The following is a 24,250-nucleotide window of genomic DNA, read 5'->3' as shown; positions in this document are numbered from 1 at the left end:
GCACATGCCTAACCTGTCCCAGATCTCTTTCCAATTCCATTATGTAAATACATGATGTGGAAGTGCAATTTTCTCTTGCTACAGTCATAGCTATCATTTTAGTAATGATATTATAATGGGTAGACCCTGGGATATGACATAGAAGCAAAATGAGTGGGGCAATGCCCAAGATTGCTAAAAACTGAGAGGCCACACTGACAGAAAAGCCCTGCCTTGAACACAGTTGGATGCATCATTTGCACCAACCTTTTTACATTGTATGTTGTGCTCATTGGGTACTAAACAAATTCCATCCAGGGCAATAAATTTCATTCATTCACTCATTAGCTAGTTATTATCATTGTAAAGTGTGTGAATGAAACGATAGCTTGGTAGCTATCTAGTTCAAAATCGAAATTAAAATGATGCTGTATATTATAGCTAACTTGCTGTACGAGATTTTTTTTAAATTCTAAAATCACGCTGACATAAAACATTTACTGGAAAAGAATATGTTTGAGGGTTTCCCCCAGAAAAGTTGTTAGGCCCGGTGGCAAGTATCTTTTGACGGGGGCCAGTGGCTTGGTGTGGGCCGGCAGCCAAGTGTCTTTTTTGACGGGGGCCCGGCACGGGCCAGCGACAGACTGATGGCAGCATTAAGGCTGTCCGGACTATGAACACACTGGGGATTCACTCTTGTTTATATGTGCAATTTTAATACACTTTTTTTAAAGAAAGGACAACAGTTTGTTATTTTGTTATCTTTTTAACTGCATATTTTTTTTAGTTAAGTAAGACTGTTTATTGTAGATGGTATATTTATGTATATGTGCACTGTTGGGCTTGGAGAAACCGCATTTCGTTCTAATGTATGAGAGTACTGAGGAATGACAAATAAAGAAATCTTGAATCTTGAAGGTAGGGCCCTATAGTTTCTGTGATAACAGAATCATGGATGGAATCGCGGAATTGATAATTTCTAAAAGCTATAACACAGATTCCATAGGGCCCTACATTAAGTCAGTGCTAAAAGCTGACTGGATATTTGAAAATATGACTACATAATGTGAATGTTGTTATAAATAAGTCATTTATTCAACACACATTTTAAAAAATCAACAACTATTTACAGCATAGCAGAGTCTTACAAAGAATCTGACAACAATGCATTGTCTTAGAATGCTGTGTTTTCAACAATAACAAAAGAAATTAAATAATAATAAAATCAAAGTTTTTGCACTCTACAAGAAACTTGAAAAAAGTCCTGATTGGCTACTGATTCTTACAGCCTTGAAATGCTGGGCACATTTCAACAACAACAAAAGAAATTAAATTAAATTAATAAATAATATCAAAGTATTTGCACTCTACAAAAAACTTGTATTCAAGTCCTGATTGGCTACTGAATCTTACAACAAGCCTTGGAATGCTGGGCACATTTAAACATTTAAAAAACTGTCTAAGGTTTTTTGGCTTTTACAGTACTTTTCCTCCTTGACATTATCCCTAAATGTCACAAAGGAAGTATCTGTGTTACTGACTGTTTGGCTAGCTAGCTAAGTTAGCTAAATGACCACGTTGTCATAAAATTTTTCCCGACCGTGAAAACTGCCTCACTTGTTTACATTTTGGACAACATTAACTAACTATACAGCAAGCAGAGGGCAAAACATGAGTCGAGGTCAAAAACGAGCATACGGTCAAACACGAAATCCAATCAGCAAACAAAGCAGAATGTCTAGTCTAGAGTTTAGTAACTGTCTGAAAAAAAATACCGTTAATATGTATTGAACCCACGTATCAGTTACCCTCCAGTCTGTGATATTGCTTAGCTAGCTGGCTACAACTAACCAACTGGCAATTCTGCAACAATACAGTAATTGTGTGGGCACGCTCATTATCTATCATCAGGACCGTATGCTAACAACTAATATAAGATAGTTAAGGCTGTTTTATACTTCTGCGTAGTCTGCATATTTCCAATAATTTATTTCAATAGACGTGCTTTATTTTGCATTATTGTATTAGTGCTCCAGTACAATCAATTAACTGGGATGTTGCTAAACCTGATAACTGTCCGTTTTAGGTACTGCCTGAAATGAATTAACTTAGCAATCAATGTAAAGCAGCAGAAACTTTGTCATAGTACAGTAGCTCTCACAAGTCTCTCTCAAGGCATCTGTCCAGTTCGCAACCGGTTCTCCTCACACCACGACTTCATCTATTGGCATTCCCTGTTGTATTTGTCATCCTGTTCCCGGTCCCCTGGGTGCCTTGCAGGCTCGAAATTATACAGATGTGGTCCATCACAAGTATTGGCAAGAGGATTTTGTACCTCATCAAGAGATTGTGATTCATATTTCTGTTAATATTGCTTACTTTGCCAATGATCTTAGCTGTCGCTCTGTTCCGACTCCCCTATGTGACGTCACGTTAGATTATCCTGGATTTGAGGTGGGCATAGCCGATCACGTTACAAAAGTAAGCACAGATGTAGATCTAAGCATATTTTTTTATCTTTAACTTTTTTCATTTTTAAAATCCCATTGCTACATAATTTCTCCACATATTAAATCATGGTTATGCCAACCTGCAAGTTGCCCTTTAACTTGAATAAAACGCTTGGAGTAGCCTTCCACAAGCTTCTCACAATACTTTGCTGGAATTTTTGCCCATTCTTCCTGACAGAACTGGTGTAACTCAGTGAGGTTTGTGGGCCTCCTTGCTCGGTCATGCTTTTTAAGTTCAGTCCACAGATTTTCTGTGGGATTCAAGTCAGGGCTTTGTGATGGCTAATACTTTCACTTTGTTGTCTTTAAGCCATTTTATTACAACTTCGTAGGTATGCTTAGGATCAATGTCCTGCTGGAAGACCATGTTGCGACCAACAGAACTTTCTAGCTGATGTCTTGTGGTGTTAGTTCAGTATTTCTAGATAATCCTCCTTCCGGAAGATGTCATATATTTTCTGAAGTGCACCAGTCCAGCAAAACATCCCCACAACATGATGCAGCCCACCCCCATGCTTCACAGTTGGGATGGTGTTCTTTGAATTAAAAGCTTCACCCTTTTTCCTCCATAAATAGCCCTAATCATTATGGTCAAACAGTTAAATTTTTGTTTCATCTGACCAGAGGACACTCCTCCAAAAGGCTAGGTCTTCGTCCTGGTAATCACCTGCAAACTTCATTCTGGCTTTTTTATGCCGGTCTTGGAGTAGGGGCTTCCTCCTTGTACGACAGCCTTTCAGGCCATGGCGATGTAGGATTCTATTAATGGTGGATGTAGATACTTTGGTACCTGACGCCTCCAACTCCTTCACCAGTTCCTTTGTTGTTGTCTTGGGGTTCAGTTGAACCTTTTGGACCAAAGTTTGTTCAGCCCTGGGAGTTAATTTGTGCCTCCTTCCCAAACGATGCAGTGTCTATGTGGTCCCAAGATTTTTATATTTGCATACAATTGTTTGTACAGATACTCGTGATACCTTCAGTTGTTTGGAAATTGCTCCTGAGGAGGAACCGGACTTGTGGAGGTCCACAATTGTTTTTTCTGAGGTCTTTGCTGATTTGCTTGGATTTTCTCATGGTATCGAGGGCAGATAGGCAGTGGCTCTAAAGGTAGGTCCTTAAGTACAGCCACAGGTGCCAATTTACTCCCAGTTAACTCCTAATTATGACAATTGGCCAGTCAGAAGCTTCTAAGAAGTCATTACATCAATTTCCTGAATCTTACAGAGACAGTCAACTTGGTGTATGTACACGTTTGACCCACTGGAATTCTGATACAGTGAATTAAAGCTGAAATAAATCTGTCTCCAATCGATTGTTTTAAAATTACCTTGGATGTGAACAAAGTAGATGCCCTAATTGACTTGCCAAAAGAAATGTATGGTAACATGAAATGTGCAGAGTTATGAAAAACTGAGTTTGAATATCTTTAGCCTAGGTGTATGTAAACCTTTGGCTTCATCTGTATTAAGCATCAGCGACAGTTTGAGAAACCAATTGCTTTGCAATATCAAATTATATCAGTGTAAACATTTCCATCAGTTCCTATATGCAGATTGACTGGGTGGAGTTCAATGTATTACCGGGCTCTTACAGTAGCTGTTGGGATTTTATGCCTAATTTGAAACAAGTGTTATTACCGTTATTGACATTACTTTGAATAGATATTTGGTGGATGTGTAGTGGACACATTTCTCTGTGATAATTAATGTTTTTTTCATCTATTTCTAGCGACTTTACTATCACTTTTAGGAATAAGGGACTGCAGGGATTCCCGATGAGCTAGTATTCCCCTTTTGATAAATACTAGCTCATCTCATCAAATGCTTTTGCATGTAGATAGAATACACAAATCATTGATATGCCATTTGTCATGTCTTCTATCTGTCTAAACATGTAACATTTTATATGCTGCTGAATTGTCACTTCAGAAATACTGTTTCAGACATGGGAAGTGTTTAACCCCTTAGTGCACATGCCAGATCTGGCCAATCCATGTCCTTATAGGGGGTACCCTATTTAAAACTTTATAACTACAGATGTGAACACCACAGAGACTTGAAAATGGCCTGAATGAAGCAAAACATTCGTACCATTTACAATACTAAATTAGATTAGCTTATATTCATAATTTTGGAAGAAATAAAGTGCCACAAATGCAATTGTCTATGCAAAAAAACTAAAATGAATTTGCTCTTTTTTAGTTTTTTTTTTTGCGAAGAAATACTGAGAGATTGCATATATACAGCAGGTTAAACTGTACATGTCCTGGATCAAAAACTTCTTGACCACAAGTTCATAAAATCTAAGGGTGGATATGTAGAACTACTAAAGATCTATGAAGCAAAAACTAAGCAGTGTGCCCAGCGTCTCCAAATCTATTCAAAATGTCTAAATTATGCATTGCTGTAAATCACGACATATTCACATATTTCATTAAAAATCAACTGTTTTGACTCAAGAAACCTACTGTTGAATCATTTTCAAGTGGGGATTACAAGCTTTCCATCTGTATAGTGGTCTAAAATATCTAGGGGTCCAGAAACATAACCAAAATCTCTCCGAAAATGAATTAAATGCTTTTTGTCCATTATAAAGCATTAAGGTTTAAGATGAAACATTGATATCAGATTAAACAATAATGGAAAAACATTGTCACAATGCGGTACAGTACCTAAATGTGTAATAATTAACTCTTGTATGTATTTCTGTACTCTGTACTCACGTATGTTTTCTTGTATGGGATGGGACAACATGAAAACAATTTTCAACCATCCATGACGTTTTGGCAATATTCCAACTCTCACGTCATCACTGTTGCATGTTTCACAAAAACAAATAAACTACCAACAAACGCTTACATTACAGTGTGAAATATCCCCATGATAAAATACCACTCACCTATTTAAAGACACTGAATTTCAAAAATAACAAATATAACGAAATATTTTTAGCAGTAATGCTTACATAGCGATGATGAAATCTTATCTGTGTTCAGTAGATAGAAACAGAGACAGTGAATCAATGATACAGTTCTCTCTGCTTCTGTCTTACTCCAGAAAACAATGTCAGCTAGGTCTATCAGCAAACATATGGCTTAGCTATGCTCAGAAGTCCTCAATAATAATAGTATTTTCCATGAAATTACAAAAAAATTGTTGATAACGTTGCGTCAGGTGCAGTGTCTTTTACTGATACCACAGAGTGAAGTACGCTGACCTATAAAACGCTGTTCCAAAAAAAAAAATGCAAAAACACTCCGTGCCCAGAACGCTTATACTGTCACCTACTGAATAAATTAATTGTCAATCATGCCGGACTGTATTAAAAAGGCCGACAACGCCGTAAACAACGTGTGGTATTACGCACAGCTATTTTGGAAGGTACCCAGGCAACGTAAATGCACGTATATTTCATGAGCGGATTGTCCAAGACAAATATATGACCACTCAGTCTCAAAAGGGACATCTTTATGCATAAAACCAATGGTAAGGGTGTATAGTTATTCAATATTTAGTCCCAGATATTGACTGTAGAATGACATGGTATAACTTTATCTTGTTTATTTAGTTATTCATTGAGTAGCATTTTCAATGCTGTATTGGCATATCTTAGGGCTATTGTTGGGTTTATCTTGTTGCCATGACGAAATATGATTTTTGAGTGGTGAAAGAATATTTTTATGAATGCTCAGATAGACAATATTGTCCATTATGTCATGGGTGGGGGGTGTAGTTGCAGATGAGACTGCAGGGAGACGGTGCTTTTTGAATGAATGACCAGAGCGACAATGGTTGTGCTGCGAAACTCCATATTAAGCATAGTTGTCTTGTATAGTCTACTAATGAAACTAAAACAAAGCGCTTCTGTTTTTAACTCATACTTTGGTTGCAGGAGTAATGAATGTCTAAGTTGAACAATCTAGGCACGCCGGCGTGCCGACCAGTACGGTGTGTGCATTAAGAGGTTAATGACATGGGAAGTTTTACAAAACAACAAATATGGGATATCAACAAATTACTAGCCCGGGACTATCTTCACTTAAAAGTTAGCAATTAGATAGTTGTTTAGTTTTTGGTGCATATTTTGGTGTTTATTTGAGATAATGCATAACTGGTGTGGATTCCTTTAACAGTCACTCTCAGCTTTAATTTGTCATTTTTGGGGTTTTCTGCCTACAGAGTTAATCCGGGATCAGCATACCCACTGCTGATCTGTACCCCCAGCATTTTGTGAAAATTTTGTGGACAGTCCTTCAAAGCAGAATGCAGTGATGCAACTAAGTACATTTCTGCATGTTTCTCATTCCAGTAAAATAGATGAGCGCCACATCCTGTTCAAGGACATGAAAGAGAACAAAAAAATCTTGGGGCTTGGTGTGGTATATGAAGTCATGAAAAACAAAAACCCGATGATATTGGAGCAGACAACCAAGGGAGAGGGGAGCGCAAAGATATTGGTCATCAATGTTGCCTCGGTAACACCCACAACAGATTTTAAATGCAGCCCAACTCATCTGCTCTAACTAATTTTCTTTTCTATCTTCCTCCTCAATCCCTTCACACACTGGTTGCTGCTTTCACTAACCCCCCCTTATAACAGCTATTCTATACTGTATATTATAACAATGGCTGGGATTCAGTCAACATTTGTACTTAACTGTAACTTCTGAAATAAATGTAGTGTGATTTTTTTCCCCATCAACATGCAGTTTGTTTGGGTGATTCTGGAATGCTAAACTGCTGTTACCAATGTCTTGATAAAACTTGGAATTTAAATAATGAGGAATTTAAGTTAAAGATATATGCGGACTGAATCAATGCTGATCTCATCTAATAACCACATTTTCGTTCTACCTATGCCTTTAGTGTTCAACCTAAAATTAACATACGTAGTCAACTAATGACTTAGTCAAGGTTCAATCTCGACCCTGCACCAGTATGACCCATCCTATTCTTATATGTCCCACTTTTGCATATTGCATGGACAAAAACTTTTTTGGCATTGTCATATGCTATATTGATGCCCTCTGATACTTGTAGCCTTCATAGCATATTCCTATATTATGGGCCTTCTCAATTTCCTCTGATACTTTTATATCTATGGCCTTACTTGAGTTTAGGGCTTCAGTTACTGCACTTTAAAAATGTAATGTGCAAAATAATGTTTCCTTTATATTATATTATATTATATATAACAGCGGTAACCAACCCAACACTGTTCCTACAGATCTACTGCCCTGTAGGTTTTCACTCTGCCCTTAACAAAGCACACCTCATTCAACAGATAGAGATCTTGTTGAACTGCTAATTAGTAGAGTGAATTGTGCCATATTAGGGTTGAAATTAATGGTTACCAATGGTTATATATTATATTACTCTTTTCCTAATCCACAAGAGTATATACAGCCAAATGTCTCATGGCAATGATGTATGTTATAGCCACTGTATTTTTTGATATTTACAGCTCTCTGATGAAGGCAGTCCAGAGTATTACCTATTGAACATTTATGCTCCTATTTCTTTTATCTGCCCTTACTGAGTATGCTTGACACTGGCTTCATGCTTTTTTGAACTTACTATAAGGCTCGCTGCACATTCAACTTGTATGTAGCTACATTGTAATACCTTTTGTAAGAGATAATCCTCCATCAATAATATTAATTAAATGCATTGTCTGATGAGAAACAATGTTTAAAACAGTTTGCTAGTAATAATGAACTTCATAGCTTGACGTGGGTTAGTAGCGCTTATATGCTTTAACGGATGGTAACTTGTAGCATCAAGATTGTAGCCTTAAGTTGAGTAATTAAATGGAGATCATTGGCTCAGGCTTGTTTTCATGCAGATGGAAGCTGGTGGAAAAGTAGAATGTAAGCAGCAACTGAAACTGGATGCTGGCTGCGTTCTGGGATTCAAAGTACACCCCCTCTATTTGAAGACGACAAAGGGTGAGTGCCAGCCATTTTAGATGATAGTTAAAACCTTCATCGCTCTCTTCAGGTGTGCTGAACTCCTATGGGGCGGTAATGCAGCCTGTGTTTCAGGCCTCTTTAAATCACACTCATCATCAGAACTGTGGAGAGATGTTTAATTATTCAAATCAAGAATACGTGAATCTTTGGATAAGTGAATGAAGAGAGCAAAAGCCTGCAAATGCTGTAGCCCTGCATCGACACAGTTGATTAGCCTTACCACTTGTATGGAATTGTATCCATAAACCTCACTGTTAAGGCTATTTGTTGCCTTCATAACAGAGAGGAAAATAGTCATCTGATGTAACATAAATATATTGGATTAGCTGCCTGAAATATTAGTTGCCAGAATTTCTGTGCAGAATGCCATTGCATTTTATCCCGAGTGTCAAGTGAGCTGATGGTCCTGACCTTTTATGGAGGGCAAGACTGTATAAACTCCTCAGCATATCTGAAACAATCTGAAATCCAAGGGCGTTGACGTCAGCGGGTGATTGTTCAGCCAGTTTGTATGCATAAGATTGCCTCTCAAACAAATGGAACTGTACCACTTAGACTTGAAAACTGCTGTTTGAAATGTAAGGGAATTGACAGAAACTTTCAGAGTAATTTTTTGGATAACTAAGTGAAGAGTCTGCAGCTGCCTGATTGCACAGCCAGTGCTCCGAGATGTAGGGTGCTTTTACATTACATTACATTCATTTGGCAGACGCTTTTATCCAAAGCGACGTACAAGAAGTGCATTTTCATGATCGTAGACAACTGCTGAACACGGGTTCAGTAAGGTACAATTACTTATTTTGTACGGCTATTTCTATCCTGGTCTAACATCTGCAAAGCCAAACTAGGCAGAAGATTAAGCTAGAGTATTAGGACAAATACAATTTACCAAGAAGTGCAGGGATGGGGCAACACTTATGAAGCAACACTTATGAAGCTGTAAAAGCTCCCCTTGAAATGTTTTTGCAAAACCTAAGACAGCGTTTCCCAACCCTTTTCCTTCCTCGGCATACCTTCCAAATTTACAGAATCTCATGGTGCACTATTCTCAAAAGTGAGCAACGTATTGACCATGATGTGATGTGTCAACAGTAGGCCTAAATGTTATTTTGGGGTTTTAATTAAGCAGTATGCATTGTACATAGCATTTATTTTGGCTTTTGTGACTGAAATTTGTTCACTTTAGTTTTTAAAATTCAGTTGACCTTTACATTTTTTTAAAGGATTTTTCACACGGCACACCTAACCTCGCCTGAGGGCACACCAGGGTGCTATGGCACACTGGTTGGGAAACGCTGACCTAAGACATGCTCATGAGAAATGCCAAATTCACATGTGTAAATCAGCTGCTTTGTAGGACTGCTCTCCCTGGATAAATGGCACTCTTCAAAGTGGAGCACACTGTGATAGAAGTAGTAGCATTATACCTGCATGGTTTCTGAAAGGGCGCTGCTGGAATATTGGATATCTTGAGGTGTGACCTCACCTGTCACTGGAGTTGCTCCTAATTGAGAAACTTCTCTTTTTCTCTGTTTCAGAGCGCACTGCAAAACAGTTCATGTGTTCAGATGGTATTGTACTGACCTTTTGATTTACTAATCTCTAACTTTGCAATCACTGCCAAGCACCCAAAGGGACAGAGATTGACAGAGAGCTAAAACCTAACTTAAAGATGAGGGTTAAAATGACGGAATATCAAACAAAATGTTGCAGAAATGCAAGATGTAGGCTATGTGTAAGGTACTGTTTAGCACTCATGATTTTAATATGTTTTTAATAAGCCAATGAACACTGTGGGTTTGTGTCAAACAGCTGTTGCTTAAAAGGTGTTTAGGCAGGCAGATGGGCTGGGCAGTCATATTACATTTTAGTTGTTACAGGCATATTACCACAGAGCATTATTTATATCAACATAGAGCTGTGATTCAGAATGCCATAATGTGAGGTGTAAACAGCATTAGCAATGTAAGCATTACTGTGCAGTCGGTGCTACAGAGAACAGTGACAGTTTGTCCTTTTTTCACTGTTCTCAAAGGTATGCCAGAGTTAGAAGAATCGGTGGCTGACGGTGAGTACTTGTTGCATTCATTGCATTACTAATTCATTTAGCAGTCACTCATACTCAGACCGACTTGCAATGCAGGAGAACATTCGTATAGTTCATTCACCTGATTTGTGCGAGCCACAGTGCCAGATCAGTGAGTTTAACGCCAGAAAAGCACTAATGCAAATTAGCTATGCTCAGCAAGAACCAAACTAAAAATCCTGAATACATACAGATTACATTAATGTCAATCCATTAGAGGAACAATCTTAAAGTTTAAAAATGTAAAAAATATAAAAATACCAGAGCCTGAACTAGGCAAGAAGTAGGAGTGTTTGGGGGTGGTGTTTGGGGGGAAGTAATATGCTGTCAGAAGAAGTGGACATTTTACAAAATGTTGTTTTCAATAAGTACTTGTTTTAATTAAAACTATGCAAGTCAGCAAATCTCAGCAAGTGAGGCGGAAGATGCCATTTAGCAAAAGATACCTCTGCCTATATGGCATAGTAACAGATGCTGTCCACCAGTTTAGACCAGTGACAAATCATGTCAATCTATCAATCATTGTTTTGTCCCATTGGCTGTCTTGCCAGGATACCATCTAGGTAGATTTACAAAGTCTAAGCCAAAATGAATGACTGATATAGCATACATAAATATAGTATACAGCTGCCCAGACTGTGACTGTGCATTGAAAGGTCCCATGTTCAGTATTTTAATACTAAGGGTGCAAGGTTTTGACACTGACTGCAGCTTGCAGGGTTCATACACTTTTTCACCAATGATTTTCAATGACTTTTCCATGACTTCTCCACAACCCTTTAACTGAATTTCCATGACCAAAACAAATGACTTTATCTCATCGGGACGATTTAAAATTATTTATTGTAACACTAAGTAAAATTAGGTCTGTGCCTCTCTAAAACAAATAAACACCAGACAGACACACACTTATGCTGGCCCCACACTAGAGGACAACTGGGCCGATTTTGTGCTGACCGGGAGGCGTCACCAACCAAATTTATTTCGGCTTGCCGAAACCGAAGAAGTTCTCTGCGGACGATATTGTTTTTTCACTCGATGCGGTTAGGCAACTGCACGTAGCAACAAAAGTATCAATATTATTGTATTATGTATATATGTAATTATTGTAACGTTGTGGTCTCCATGGAGATGGGGAATCAGCTTGCGGAAATAAAAAAAGTCCCTGGAATCGCCACTCTGAAATTGTTTAGTATAAACGCCGTGTGTGGTCCTGCGTCTTGACTGAATCGTCTGGTGTGCGTTCTTATGATTAAAATATTAAAAATCGGTTAAATCTGTCGTTATGTCTGTGGTCTCCCACGTTTTTAAAATCGGTTAAGATTTGAAAATCCTCTAGTGTGCACCAGGCTTTAGATACACTCTGTCATATTTTAATTCGAATAGTTTAACATTTTTGTCAATGTCTCAAACAGGGCTCGAAATTGCGACCATTTTGAAATATAATTGGGAGCATTTGTGCGAGTGCAAATAATTGTTCTGGTGCAACCTTTTTTTTTCTTTTCCCAGTCGAACGTCTCTTTCTCTGTACATTCGCTAGTTAGTACACTCAGTATGTGCCTTGTGAGCTGACGGTGACCCTTCTAACCAATCGTGAGCTTGACATTCTTACCTTTAATGCTGATTTTAAATTGGTTAATATTAGCCTTCAATCACTCCCTTTCGCTGCACTCCACTGTCACGCGACACAGAGAGCTAATGCGTTAACTAATGTTACCTGAAGACAAAAGTTTATGTTCAATTTATTAGCGTTATCGAAAGCTGAAAAGTTGAAGCGAACGATTACGGCAGTTTTTTTGAAACGTTAACGTAGTGTTTTGTGTAGCGACCCGGTTGAAACAGCTAATATCTCTCCGATGCAGTTTACTGGCGGTTGATTTAATTAGCGGTATTAATGTGACGAGAAGCGCTTTGTCGTTTGAATGCATAACACGCAATTCCTTGAAGTCACACATTTTAGATGTGACAGTTTAACTGTTACTTGTAAACCATACTGTTATATTGTCGTTTTTTATCAATAAAAAATCTATTGCATATATGGTTGGTGCTCCTTATATTTTGGTGGGTGCTCCTAACTTTTTGAAGTTGGGAGCACCAGTGCTACCAAGTAAATAAGTTAATTTCGAGTCCTGATATATTATTGAAGCTGCACTTCCCTGGCATATTGTCGGCACACTAGGGCCTACGTTTACTAACTGCTACATTAGCAGAAGCGTGCCTGTTGGGCGTGCCTGTAAACAGACTGCCAGACCGAATTAACTTCTCACACCACCAAAATGCCGCAAAGGTTACGTGCCAATTTACGTTTTATTACTATACATACTATTTTTTATGATTGGATTAATTAGTAATTATATTTGATGCAACTTTAGCTATATTTCCATTACTTTTCCAAAACTTTTCAAAAAATATTATTTTCCATAACTTTTCCAGGGCCTGGAAATTGCATTTTAAATTTCAATGACTTTTCCAGGTTTTTCATGACCATACGAACCCTGAGGTTGTCATTTGCTGTCAGTTTAACGTTGGCTACTTTTTTCTTTGTACGCTTAGATTTTCCAAGGCTGAAGTGGCGTGTGGAAGCAGAGCTTCGAGATTTTGGAGACATGGATCAAAGTGCAAGGAAACTCATCTGGGTGTCCCTATATAAGACACTGAAGTCCCCTCAGGACCTGTATGAATTGGGTTGCATGGTATGTGCATTGGGCTCTTTCAACACATAAGCCGCGTTTCCACCAAAAGTACTACCACCGGAACTTTTAGTCCCAGGAACTGCTTTTCAAGGAACTAAAAGGTTCCTTCAGCCCATTGTTGTCTGCGTTTCCACCGCGGTCTAAAGTCCCGCAAAGATTAGGCAAATTAGCCCACTGACGTATGAAAAAGCAACGTTATCGCAGGTCCATCTGTCCTATGATTTCTTCTGTAACCCCATACTAACACCGAAGTAGCCTACATTATTTTCTAATAACCGGGACAGCCCGGAGGGGTTTATTCTACTTATGGTTACTTTTGTATTTATTGATTTTTATCGATTTAATCACCTGAAATTGAGATATTCTTCCGCGGCCGTTTGGGCATATTTTACCGTTGTCAAGCAAAACTGTCGTTGGTAGTTGGACTTGGACCGTTGTTATGCAACAAATAGGATATAACAGGCCAATAGTCAGATTGTAACTGTTTTATATATCCTCTCAAACACATTCATTATGTTTTTATGCGAACATTCACTTTCATGTCTTGACATCCGAGGCGAGAGAATGCATTCACATTCCACAAATAACTGGCAACAACAGCAGAAAACATGCACACGTCGTAAACAATTTGCTGTTGAATTCATTACATTCTCATCGTCAATTCCATATAGGCTAATCTCAAAATGACAAGAATAGAACGAAAACTTGGACTTGCGTGAAAATTTAAATTAGCAGTGGTACAGCCACCGTTTGCTTGCCTTCAAAGTTACTGCTAGCCGAGCAGCGAAGTGTGCCCTGCAGATACGAACCATGCACCATAAATTAGTTTATAGTCTTCCTGGTCTTTTTGTGGAATTGAAGAATGGCAGAGTAAAATTACGGCAGTCTGAAAAAGCAAAAGGGACGATTACTAGAATTAACCTGTTATTTTACCCTGACAAAAAGTGCGGAAGGTGATTTCCAGTTTACTTTTACTGTATCACCAATTAAACCGTTTGAATGTTTTGGTACGTAATATGCTGTCCCAGCACGAATGCTTAACATTTTATAAAACGAATTCTAAAGCAAGAAAAGAACAGAAGAGCACACATGTTATAATTCCAAGACGTTGGCAGGCTATAACCAAAAGTAGGCTACTGCGCCGCATAACATACAAGTTTGATTTCAAGTTATTATGAAAATAAATCGGTTTGCAGCTGCAGATTTTTTAAAATGGCGGTTGAAATAAAACACTGCGAGTAGCCTAGTCGACCAATCAGAAATTTTCAGCGCTTGTGCCCCACCCCAAAAGTTCCGGTACTTTTGGAAAGTACTACCCCCCGAGCAGGGACTTTTTTGGGGGTAAAATAAAGTCCCCGGAACTTAATTTAGACCCTAGTTCCTGCGGTCGAAACGCACTGAGTTCCTCAAAAGGTTCCTAGTTCCGAGGTAAAGTTCCTGCAGTGGAAACGCGGCTGTAGACACCACCATGATAAGTATCATTTATATGGAGAACAAACCTTGGTATCTTTGAAAAATTATTATGTATAGTCTGTGTTTTTTTAAAGAGGTATATCTGCTGTGCTTTACCTGTCTTGTTATCTCCCTCTGTTAGAGAATACAAGCCATTAAAATGTTTGTCATTTAATCTGAATATCAACTTTTAAAGGAAATCGCAGAGTACACACATCCTTAAAACATTTTCAGAGTGATCATCAAACTGGGCATTTGTTTGAATTCTTATACAGTTAATTTAAAATGATTTTTAAGGCCCACTCAGTTATCAGTATTACTAACTGACAAAAACTACACACATTACAAATAAGTACCATGGTGGATCATGATAATTCTGATAATTAACATGCACAATAGTTTAGCATTTCCAAGGCATGATTTATTAGCAAAACATTAGAAAACTATTCCTTTCGATATCTTGACTGACAATTGAATGGCAAGTGAAAAAAATTAGCGAGTGCCGAGTTTGTTTCCATGGTGATGAGCTGCGCAAAGGCCACACAAACGTTCAGGAAAAAAATTGATATGATGCTTATTAAGAGTTATTACCAGGGAAGAAGTGGTAAGGCATGTATGCGTCTAGACTGAATTCTGATATTCTGCTGTTGGTCTCCGATGTTGCTGATATTGTTATAATTAGTTCTGAAGACGGTAGACTATTTTTTCTATGTTTATTTTAGGTAAAGCATTTACCTACTCCCTATAAAATGGTATGGAAAGCTCAGTCCAGTGCTTATCAGTGACTTATATGTGATGACAGATATGGTGAAAAAATGTCTTTTTTTCTGAGGATTACTCTGCATTTGTCTATTCAGCTGGAGGAAGGCATCTTCACAGGTAGCGTGTCCAGGAGTGTCCAGGATCTGCTTCAGCTGTTGGGACTGGATAGTGTTGAGTCCTCTGACGCGCATGACCTTGTCAAACCCATTGGTTTCCTGGTCAGTGCTCTGTCCGGTGAGTCATTGGCTCTTTTTACCCTGTTTTTTCTGGTTACCTCTTAAATATGGTGGCCATCTGTGAAATACACTCCTGCATGGAGGTCATTTTTACTGATTGTGCATGTGTGTGTGTGGGTGTGTGTGTGTGTGGTCCAGTTTATTTTATTTAAACCTTGGAGAAGCATTGAGGGAGAGCCTCTTATCTACAGTTCTGCTTCAACAAAAGAACAATGAGAAGACAAAGGCTAAACCAATAATCAAAGAACAAAATGGTATGGTAGTTTAAACATTAGGTTAAAATGAATTTACAACATTTGTTAAAAAGATTACAATTATAAATATATCAAATTCAATGTGTGTGTGTCTGTGTGTGTCTTTGTGTACTTGTGTGTGTGTCTGCGTACATGCATGTGATTTACTGGAGGCCTTGTCTTTTAGAGCTAAATGAAGAGGTGGTGACTCTTATTCTGGATCTGGATGATGAAGTCAGAGGTCAGGTGCTGGAACTGGTGAGCTGTTCACACTTATCAGTAATTATATTTAATTGTAGTATAATTATATAGTATAATATAATCAAAAATAAAGTGGAAATTGACTGTATGAAGTGGGTTTTACCAGTTGTGCGTGGACAGTACCCACAGCTCTTTTTAAAGATGCAGTATGTAAGTTTGTCATATTACATTTAAAACTTGTAAAATTATATGTGACCCGTTCTATCATAATCAGTCAGAACTTAATTTCATATAAATCAAATTGTTTGTGAAAAATGTTAATTTTGGGTTGTCTTAGGGTTTCATCTTTTTAGCAGGACAATTTCTTGGCACTTATCTGTGTAGCCCTAGCCTCGCCGGCCCTGTTTGCTCTGACAGTGCTGTGAATGTGCAACAGGAGGCAGGGCAGACGGCTGTCCTGATTGGTTGTTAAGATTCAGGCGCAGTGAAATTTGGAGTGGCTGATTTCAGAGCCTGGACCAGTCAGAAAGACCAGATTTTTTTCTTAGGCCTTTTATTTATATCTGTCAGGGTGGGAAGGAAATTTAACCAAATATGAACAAAAGTGTTCTTACACAAAACTTACATACTGTACCTTTAAGTGTACAAACGAGTAAAGCTGGAAAATTTAGCATGTGGTAGATGGCAGTTGTTAAGCGGCTGCATAGTGGTAATGTGCTGCATTTCTACTTGATTACCTGTTTTTGCAGGTGGAGGGAGTGCTGGAGCAGGTGTGCAGCTTGGATGATGGTGTCCCTCAAAAGAGTGGACAGTTTTCCGAAAATACCATGAGGATGGCCACTCAGGTACTGGCATCCTGCGGGCTCAAATTGGCCGGGGATAGCCTAGACCCAAGCTTGGGTTTCCCAGGGCATCCTGATGTTACCCTCCTGGCCCTTTACATCTTATTGAAGGGACTGGACAAGCTGTTGGGGCCATGAACATTCTGTTCTGGACTATCCGTTATGAATGCTCAGGCTGATGATATTAAAATTAAAGAAACTGATGCGCATAATTTTTAAAAATGCAGACAGCCATCAAACACTTCTAAATGGGAAATAGAAACAAACTTCTCCGTCCAGTTGTGAACAATCATACATTTTAGTTATTTGAACAAAAGTAACTCCCAAACCCCCAAATAGTTTTGTTTTCAGCAGGTTTCAGCAGTATTTTAGATTTACACAATATTGTTCAACATACATGTAGGTCTACTGCTTCCTACTTACAGTTTTCATGTATCTGAGCGACTGGTTGCAAAAATACTCTCTTGGTACACTGCACACTGATGCAGTCCATTTGTGCTTGAGTCAAATCCATACAGTGACAAAAACAGCAATACACAAAAAACATCAATCATAATCTGAAATATACAAGTGGGTATCGTGTATTGGTAAAAAAAAATTTTTTAAAACAATGCAGAGAAGTCATTTGAGATGGAATTGATGCATTTTTGTGTGTGGTAATTTCTAGAAAAGGTTTTCTTGAAAGTTCTGTAGAAGTCCTAGAAACATGCATTATTAACCCTTGTATTCAGTTTACTTATAATCATTTATGAAACTTGCTTGCAAGCTAGCTTCCACATGCAAACACTGTTGAAAAGGTATGGACCCCAAGTTTACTACACATAACCATCTATAGATAGGGGTCTTTCAATCTGTGGCACATTGAAAAAAAACATTTATCAGTGTCAGTGGAATAGACCTGGAATTCAGCTCTGCCTTACTGGCAGAGCCTGTTTTTTTACAGTTCCAAACAATGTTTTGTGTTCCCACCACCTAAGTTGCAAAAAAATTTTGTTTTATGAAAGCTGAAATAAAATTTGTCTACTGTATTGCATGTACAGTTGTATGTAGTGTGGGTAGCGCTGCAACTGTGATAGTCGAATGTTTGATAGTAAAATCGACACTGTTTACAAACTAATGAGGAGAGAAAGGAGAAAAATAAGGTTTCTGGACAGATATAACATGCACTACATTTCCAAAAGTATGTGGACACCCTTTCTAATTAGTGGTTTCGGCTATTTCAGCCACACCCATTGAAAGCACACAGCCATGCATTCTCCATTGACCAACGTTAGCAGTAGAATGGGTTGTACTGAAGAGCTCAGTGACTTTCAATGTGGCACTGCCTATTTCCAACTAGCCAGTTTGTCAAATTTCTGCCATGCTAGAGCTGCCCCAGTCAACTGTGAGTGCTATTATTTTGAAGTGGAAATGTATAGGAGCAACAGCAGCTCAGCCACAAAGCGGCAGGCCACACAAGGTCACAGAACGGGACTGCCAAGTGCTAAAGTGTGCAGCACGTAAAAATCATCTGTCATCAGTTGCAACACTCACTACAGAGTTCCAAACTTTTTAAGAGAAAAAGCATAGGAAAAATGGAAATTGATGTTGATGTACATGAACAATTTATGTTTATTGTATTTTTTTACTTCTGGGTTTTTAAATTGTATACAGTAAGCATCTTTCAAGAAAGCCAGACTGTTACGGCTGGCTCGACTGGCCGCAACAAACAAAGTCCGGATGGATCAAAAACAAAACAGAAACTGATCTAAAAACAAACCCAGACATTTATTAATCTAAATTACAAACAAAAACCCACAAAGTTCACAAAACCAAAGCTCTCCCCACAAATCACAAGACCCAAAAGAAAATCTCCCCTGCCTCATACTACTGGGCTTATATTGGGCCACAGGCAGGTGGAAGCAATCAGGCAATTAAGTAATTAAGCAACTACCTCCACCTGCACTACCCAGGCAAGCAGAGGCAGGGGACGTAACACAGACATCCAAACATAGTCTCTATGGACTATGAACTTCTTAATATTTATCACTCCCTGACAGTATCCATGTATCATTTTTTGTGTCCTTTCCAAGTAAAGTATATAGCATTCATAAAAATATATCTTGTTCCTTGACAGTGTTCACGTAGTTTGAGTGTACTTTTTAATCTGTAGTATTTGATACCCAGACCTGCCAACCAAATATTTTGAGTACCACAATAGTCAGTGTAACGCTTAGTTCACATGCTTTCACACCGCTTCGCTTTGCACACGACAGTCTGCAAGAGACACAGACACACACACACACACACACACAAGCACACACACATATGCTTATTTACAGCTACATTTACTTATGTGCTGTACTGGGCTATATTATGATATACTTGCAAGTCAAAAGTTTGAGTACACCTGCTTAAAACCATTTTTTTCATGATTACTATTTCATTATATGATATGTGTGCTTATACAAACTGATAAGCATAAGTGAATTGCATTCAATTATTTAATAAAAATTGAAATAATTTATTTGGTATATTGTAACATATGTTTTCATTTTCAAGTATTTACAGAAACCTATGTTGTAATGTAACATAACAGAGTGTGCGCGATTCAAAGTTATAACAGGGAGTCTCCGCGGCGTTTGAGTTACTGCAGCTAAATTACTCCATCAGTTATTCACACCGTAGCCGTCTCGTAACGAGGCTAAATCGTATGCGAGCTACTACTACGGCTAACTATATACACAAATGTATCTCATTAGGATATACCCCTTGAAATGCATCATCACGTAAAGTTACCGAACATGTTTTAACGTTTTATATGTTAACATTACGGTCACATTTTTGTGCTTGATTATTACTCCCCACTTCCCATTTTACCTCAGCAATGCAGCGTTACGCCTCGGTGGATAATAAAGTACCGCTGCGTATCAGTGGATGTTGAGTGAGTGAGAGTCGGGGAGGGGTTACAGAACCACAAGCACAAGGTCGTAGCATCTGGTTCAATCCGAGGGATGTAGTTTAAATATGTAGGCATGTAGGCAGGTGTGGGCTCAAGGAATTGCGTGTTATGCATTCAAACGACAGTGATTCTCATCACATTTATACCGCTAATTAAGTCAACCGGCAGTAAACTGCTTTGGAAAAATTCAACTTGTCGCTACACAAAACAATGGACAAAAGAATTATTGGCAGTCAGTTCGGTGTCACCCCCATCTGATGGTGTCACCGGGTGCAGTCCACACCCCCCGCACCCCCCTAGTGACACCTCTGGTTGCAACTATAAACTAACAGAATTTTCCAAGGGGGTGGGGGGAGACATCTTGATGAAAGAACAGATACAAAACAGATTTAGATACAAAAGCTACCCACCCCTCCCCACACAGAAAAGGGCGCCATGCCCAGCAACATTCGGAACACATTTTAGAATAACAAATACAGGTAAATGTGCACAAATTTGGGTAAATTGTGCCTTGGCGTAGTCATTTTATAATATTTTCAAATAAAAAATTCTGCACAGTATACCTTTAACACTTTGACGATGGGACTCACGTTCCTAGAATAGCAGCTGGCAGTCAAACGACTGCTGCTCTTATTTTAATGGGAAAGGAGAGGTAAATATATTATTGTGATGGGCTATACATAGGGACAGGCTATGCTTTTTGCTCGTAATATTTTGTTTGTATATTTCAATCAAATTTACATTTATAAATGGTTATTCATCTACCGGTTTAAAGGTTTGAGCAGTCTGACATCACCTCATGTTGAGATATTTGTCTGCATTAAGTAAAATATACAGTATACAGTATATACTGTATACAGTAAAATTGTTTTTAATTTAGAATTTATTCAAGATAATTGCCCACGAGTCATATCTCTCCTGTCAGCACAGAGCAATGAGATGATAAACATTGAGTGAGCTATAAAAAAAAGAAAGAAAACCAGACATAAAAATGTCTTCTTGATGCTCCATGTGATTAATGGAAAAAAAACAGCCACTTGGTCGCGTACATTTCTAAGTACTCATCAGATTGGTCTGTGTGGCAGGCTATTTGCTTTATCAAAGCTTAGCTGTGTGTTAACAAAGAAAAATAGCTTTCATCGTTGATTTGGACGTTACCACAACTCCCTTCACAACTCTTTTTTCATGAATAAAGTCCCATGCTTTATAATCTGAGGATATGAATGGTCATGCGTATCCTTTGGAAATGTGTTTTCTTGATAATGTTAGTATGTTCAAAAAAATGCCTGTGTATGGACATTATAGGGCATTTTTATTTACTGTTATATTTATTCCGCAACTCTATTATAATCATACCGACTAGGTGGTAGAAATGTATATCAGACTCTGTGTAATTTGGTTTTAATTGTATTTGGTTTTTATTGTATTCAATCAAGTTACAAATATAATTGACATTTCTAATGACTGCTGACATGTCAGGACTGTTTGAAATTTCATAGTGCTAGGCTAAATATTTCCTTAAGTAAATACAGTTGAAGTCGGAAGTTTACACACACTTAGGTTGAAGTCATTAAAACTCATTTTTAACCACTCCACAGATTTTATGTTAGCAAACTATAGTGTTGGCAAGTCAGTTAGGACAGATACTTTGTGCATGACACAAGTAATTTTTCCAACAATTGTTTACAGATTATTTCACTTTTAATTCACTATATCACAATTCCAGTGGGTCAGAAGTTTACATACACTAAGTTGACTGTGCCTTTAAACAGCTTGAAAAATTCCAGAAAATGATGTCATGGCTTTAGAAACTTCTGATAGGCTAATTGACATTATTTGAGTCAATTGGAGGTGTACCTGTGGATGTATTTTAAGGCCTACCTTTTCCCATGATGTCAAGCAAACAGGCACTCAAAGTGCCTGTTTGCTTGACATCATGGGAAAATCAAAAGAAATCAGCCAAGGCCTCAGAAAGAAAATTGTGGACCTCCACAAGTCTGGTTTATCCTTGGGAGCAATTTCCAAACGCCTGAAGGTACCACGTTCGTCTGTACAAACAATAGTACGCAAGTATAAACACCATGGGACCATGCAGCCATCATACCGCTCAGGAAGGAGACGCATTCTGTCTCCTAGAGATGAACGTGCTTTGATGCGAAAAGTGCAAATCAGTCCTAGAACAACAAGGCCCTTGTGAAGATGCTGGAGGGAACAGGTACAAACGTATCTATATCCATATTTGTTTTGCAAATGAGCCATTGGAGGTGTAAATCGGACAGACATAAGACTAGTGCTTTTTGGAGTTCTGTGACCTGCCAGCTGGGTATACATAGCCTGCATTGCATGTTTCCTAAAATGAATGTTACATAAGTGTTCCTCCCCAACTGTATTCAAAACTATGTAGGCTTATTTTGGAATACTCAGTGCTCCGAGTTTAGATTTCTGTTCTTTTTGAATGGGGAATAATCACATGCATTTGGTTTCAACCATGTCAAAGAGGTCTTTGACTAATTTCGAGTTTCGATTGCCAGAGCATACACAGAAAAAATGTTTTCATTGGATACACCAAAAAAATTTTTACTTCTGTTTGAGGAATATCATAATTTATGTGTTATAATTTTTTACTTCTGTTTGTGGAATAACAAACAGGTTTCTCTGTAACAATCTTAAAAGCTGTCACAATTCCAAGATATTTTGAATTCCTTGCACTGAAGGTTCAGCTGGGGCCTAACTCAGTAATTGTGGTTGGGGTCTATAGACCCCCATCTGCTGAGTTAGGCTCCATTGATGCAATAGCGGATCTACTGTCCCATTATTCCGATGCTGAATTGATTGTTATGGGTGATTTTAACTTGAACTGGCTGAATGATACTTCCAATCATTTCAAGGAGGTTAGTGCTGGCCTTAACTTATTCCAACTAATAACAGAACCCACTAGGCCAAATCTGAAAGACAGCTCAAAATCTACCCTAATTGACCTTATTTTTTCTAATAGGGTTGATAATATCACTGCCTGTGGTGTCTTTGAGCTTGGAATCAGTGATCATTGCCCTGTTGGCTGCATTAGAAGTACTCGGCTAATGAAAACAAAATCTCACAAGGTTATAAGGAGAAATCTAAGACATTTTAATGAGCAAGCCTTTTTATCTGACGTTTCCCATAGTAATATACAATACACATCTGAGATTACTGATGTCGACTTGGCTCTGGATTTCTTCACAAAGACTCTTCTTTCTGTCATTGACAGACATGCTCCACTGAAAAAACTTAAAAAAGATAGAGATTAAAGATAGAGTCACCCCCTGGTTTTCACCTGAGCTAGCAGCTTTACTCAAAGAAAGGAATAGAGCCTGGTCTCTTGCCAGACACTCCGGTGACCCTTCACATTGGGCAGCTTTCAGGCAAATCAGGAATAGATTCACATCTTCGGTAAGAGTAGCCAAATCCAAATATTACCTAGATCTAATTACCTGCTCCTATGCTAACCCGGCTAAATTCTGGAAGGCAGTGAACTCCATCAAAAACAGACCCACTACTTCCCTACCTTCACACATTGATTCTGGTGACTGTTTGATCTCTGATCTTAATGAGGTTTGCCTAGCTTTCAACAAGCACTTTGCTGAGGCTGGGCATTTATTCGAAAAGGCTAGTGTTGTTTTTGAGACCTTGCAAACCATTGATCCCAGGAGCGCTACTGGAGAGGATAAATTAGATCCCTTTTTTCTAAAAATGGCTGCTCCATTCATTGCAGAGCAGTTATCACACATATTCAATCTTTCTATTTCAACAGGCATATCCCTAGTATCTGGAAATTGGCACATGTATTTCCACTGCACAAAGGAGGTGATAGAAATAATCTAAACAATTATAGACCAATCTCCAAATTACCATGCCTAGCTAAAATTCTGGAATCTCTGGCAAATAATCAACTCAAAGTATTTCTTTCTAGTCATTCAGTTCTAAGCCCACATCAATCCGGATTTAGAGTCAAGCATAGCACTATCTCAGCTGTTACGCTAGTTACAAACAATATTATGTCTGCTCTAGACAGTAAGAAACACTGTGCTGCCCTTTTTGTAGATCTGTCTAAAGCCTTCGACACAGTCGATCACGCTTTGCTTTTACAGAAGCTGTGCAGCATTGGTTTAGATGGTAAAGCTTGTGATTGGTTTCATAATTATTTGTATGGGAGATTTCAGTGTGTGAAGTCTGGGAGCACCCAGTCTGGGTTCCTGCCTGTGTCGAAGGGGGTTCCGCAGGGATCAGTTCTGGGCCCTATCCTTTTCACCATTTACATTAATAATATTGTTTCCTCACTAAGTGATTGTCAAGTCCATCTATACG

General features: G+C 38.4%; 1 protein-coding gene across 3 annotated transcripts in view; it reads left to right on the top strand.

The window, feature by feature from the left end:
- Positions 1-17,998, top strand: part of LOC118220133 — a 48,371-nt gene extending 30,373 nt beyond the window's left edge. For 2 of the 3 annotated variants that reach the window (XM_035403782.1, XM_035403780.1), the window contains 8 exons: positions 6,798-6,963; positions 8,334-8,436; positions 9,999-10,031; positions 10,496-10,528; positions 13,100-13,239; positions 15,549-15,687; positions 16,110-16,180; positions 16,873-17,998. In XM_035403782.1, coding sequence (XP_035259673.1) covers positions 6,798-6,963; positions 8,334-8,436; positions 9,999-10,031; positions 10,496-10,528; positions 13,100-13,239; positions 15,549-15,687; positions 16,110-16,180; positions 16,873-17,103 — 916 coding nt within the window. In that variant the 3' untranslated portion in view covers positions 17,104-17,998. The remainder of the gene's footprint in view (positions 1-6,797; positions 6,964-8,333; positions 8,437-9,998; positions 10,032-10,495; positions 10,529-13,099; positions 13,240-15,548; positions 15,688-16,109; positions 16,181-16,872) is intronic. The other variant, XM_035403781.1, reaches the window with a different exon arrangement.
- The last annotated feature ends 6,252 nt before the right edge of the window (positions 17,999-24,250 follow it).

The sequence above is a fragment of the Anguilla anguilla genome, chromosome 2 (assembly GCF_013347855.1).
Source record: "Anguilla anguilla isolate fAngAng1 chromosome 2, fAngAng1.pri, whole genome shotgun sequence".
NCBI classification, from domain to species: domain Eukaryota; kingdom Metazoa; phylum Chordata; class Actinopteri; order Anguilliformes; family Anguillidae; genus Anguilla; species Anguilla anguilla.
The sequence above is the reverse complement of the archived record's forward strand: the minus strand, read 5'-3'. Positions and strand labels throughout refer to the sequence as shown.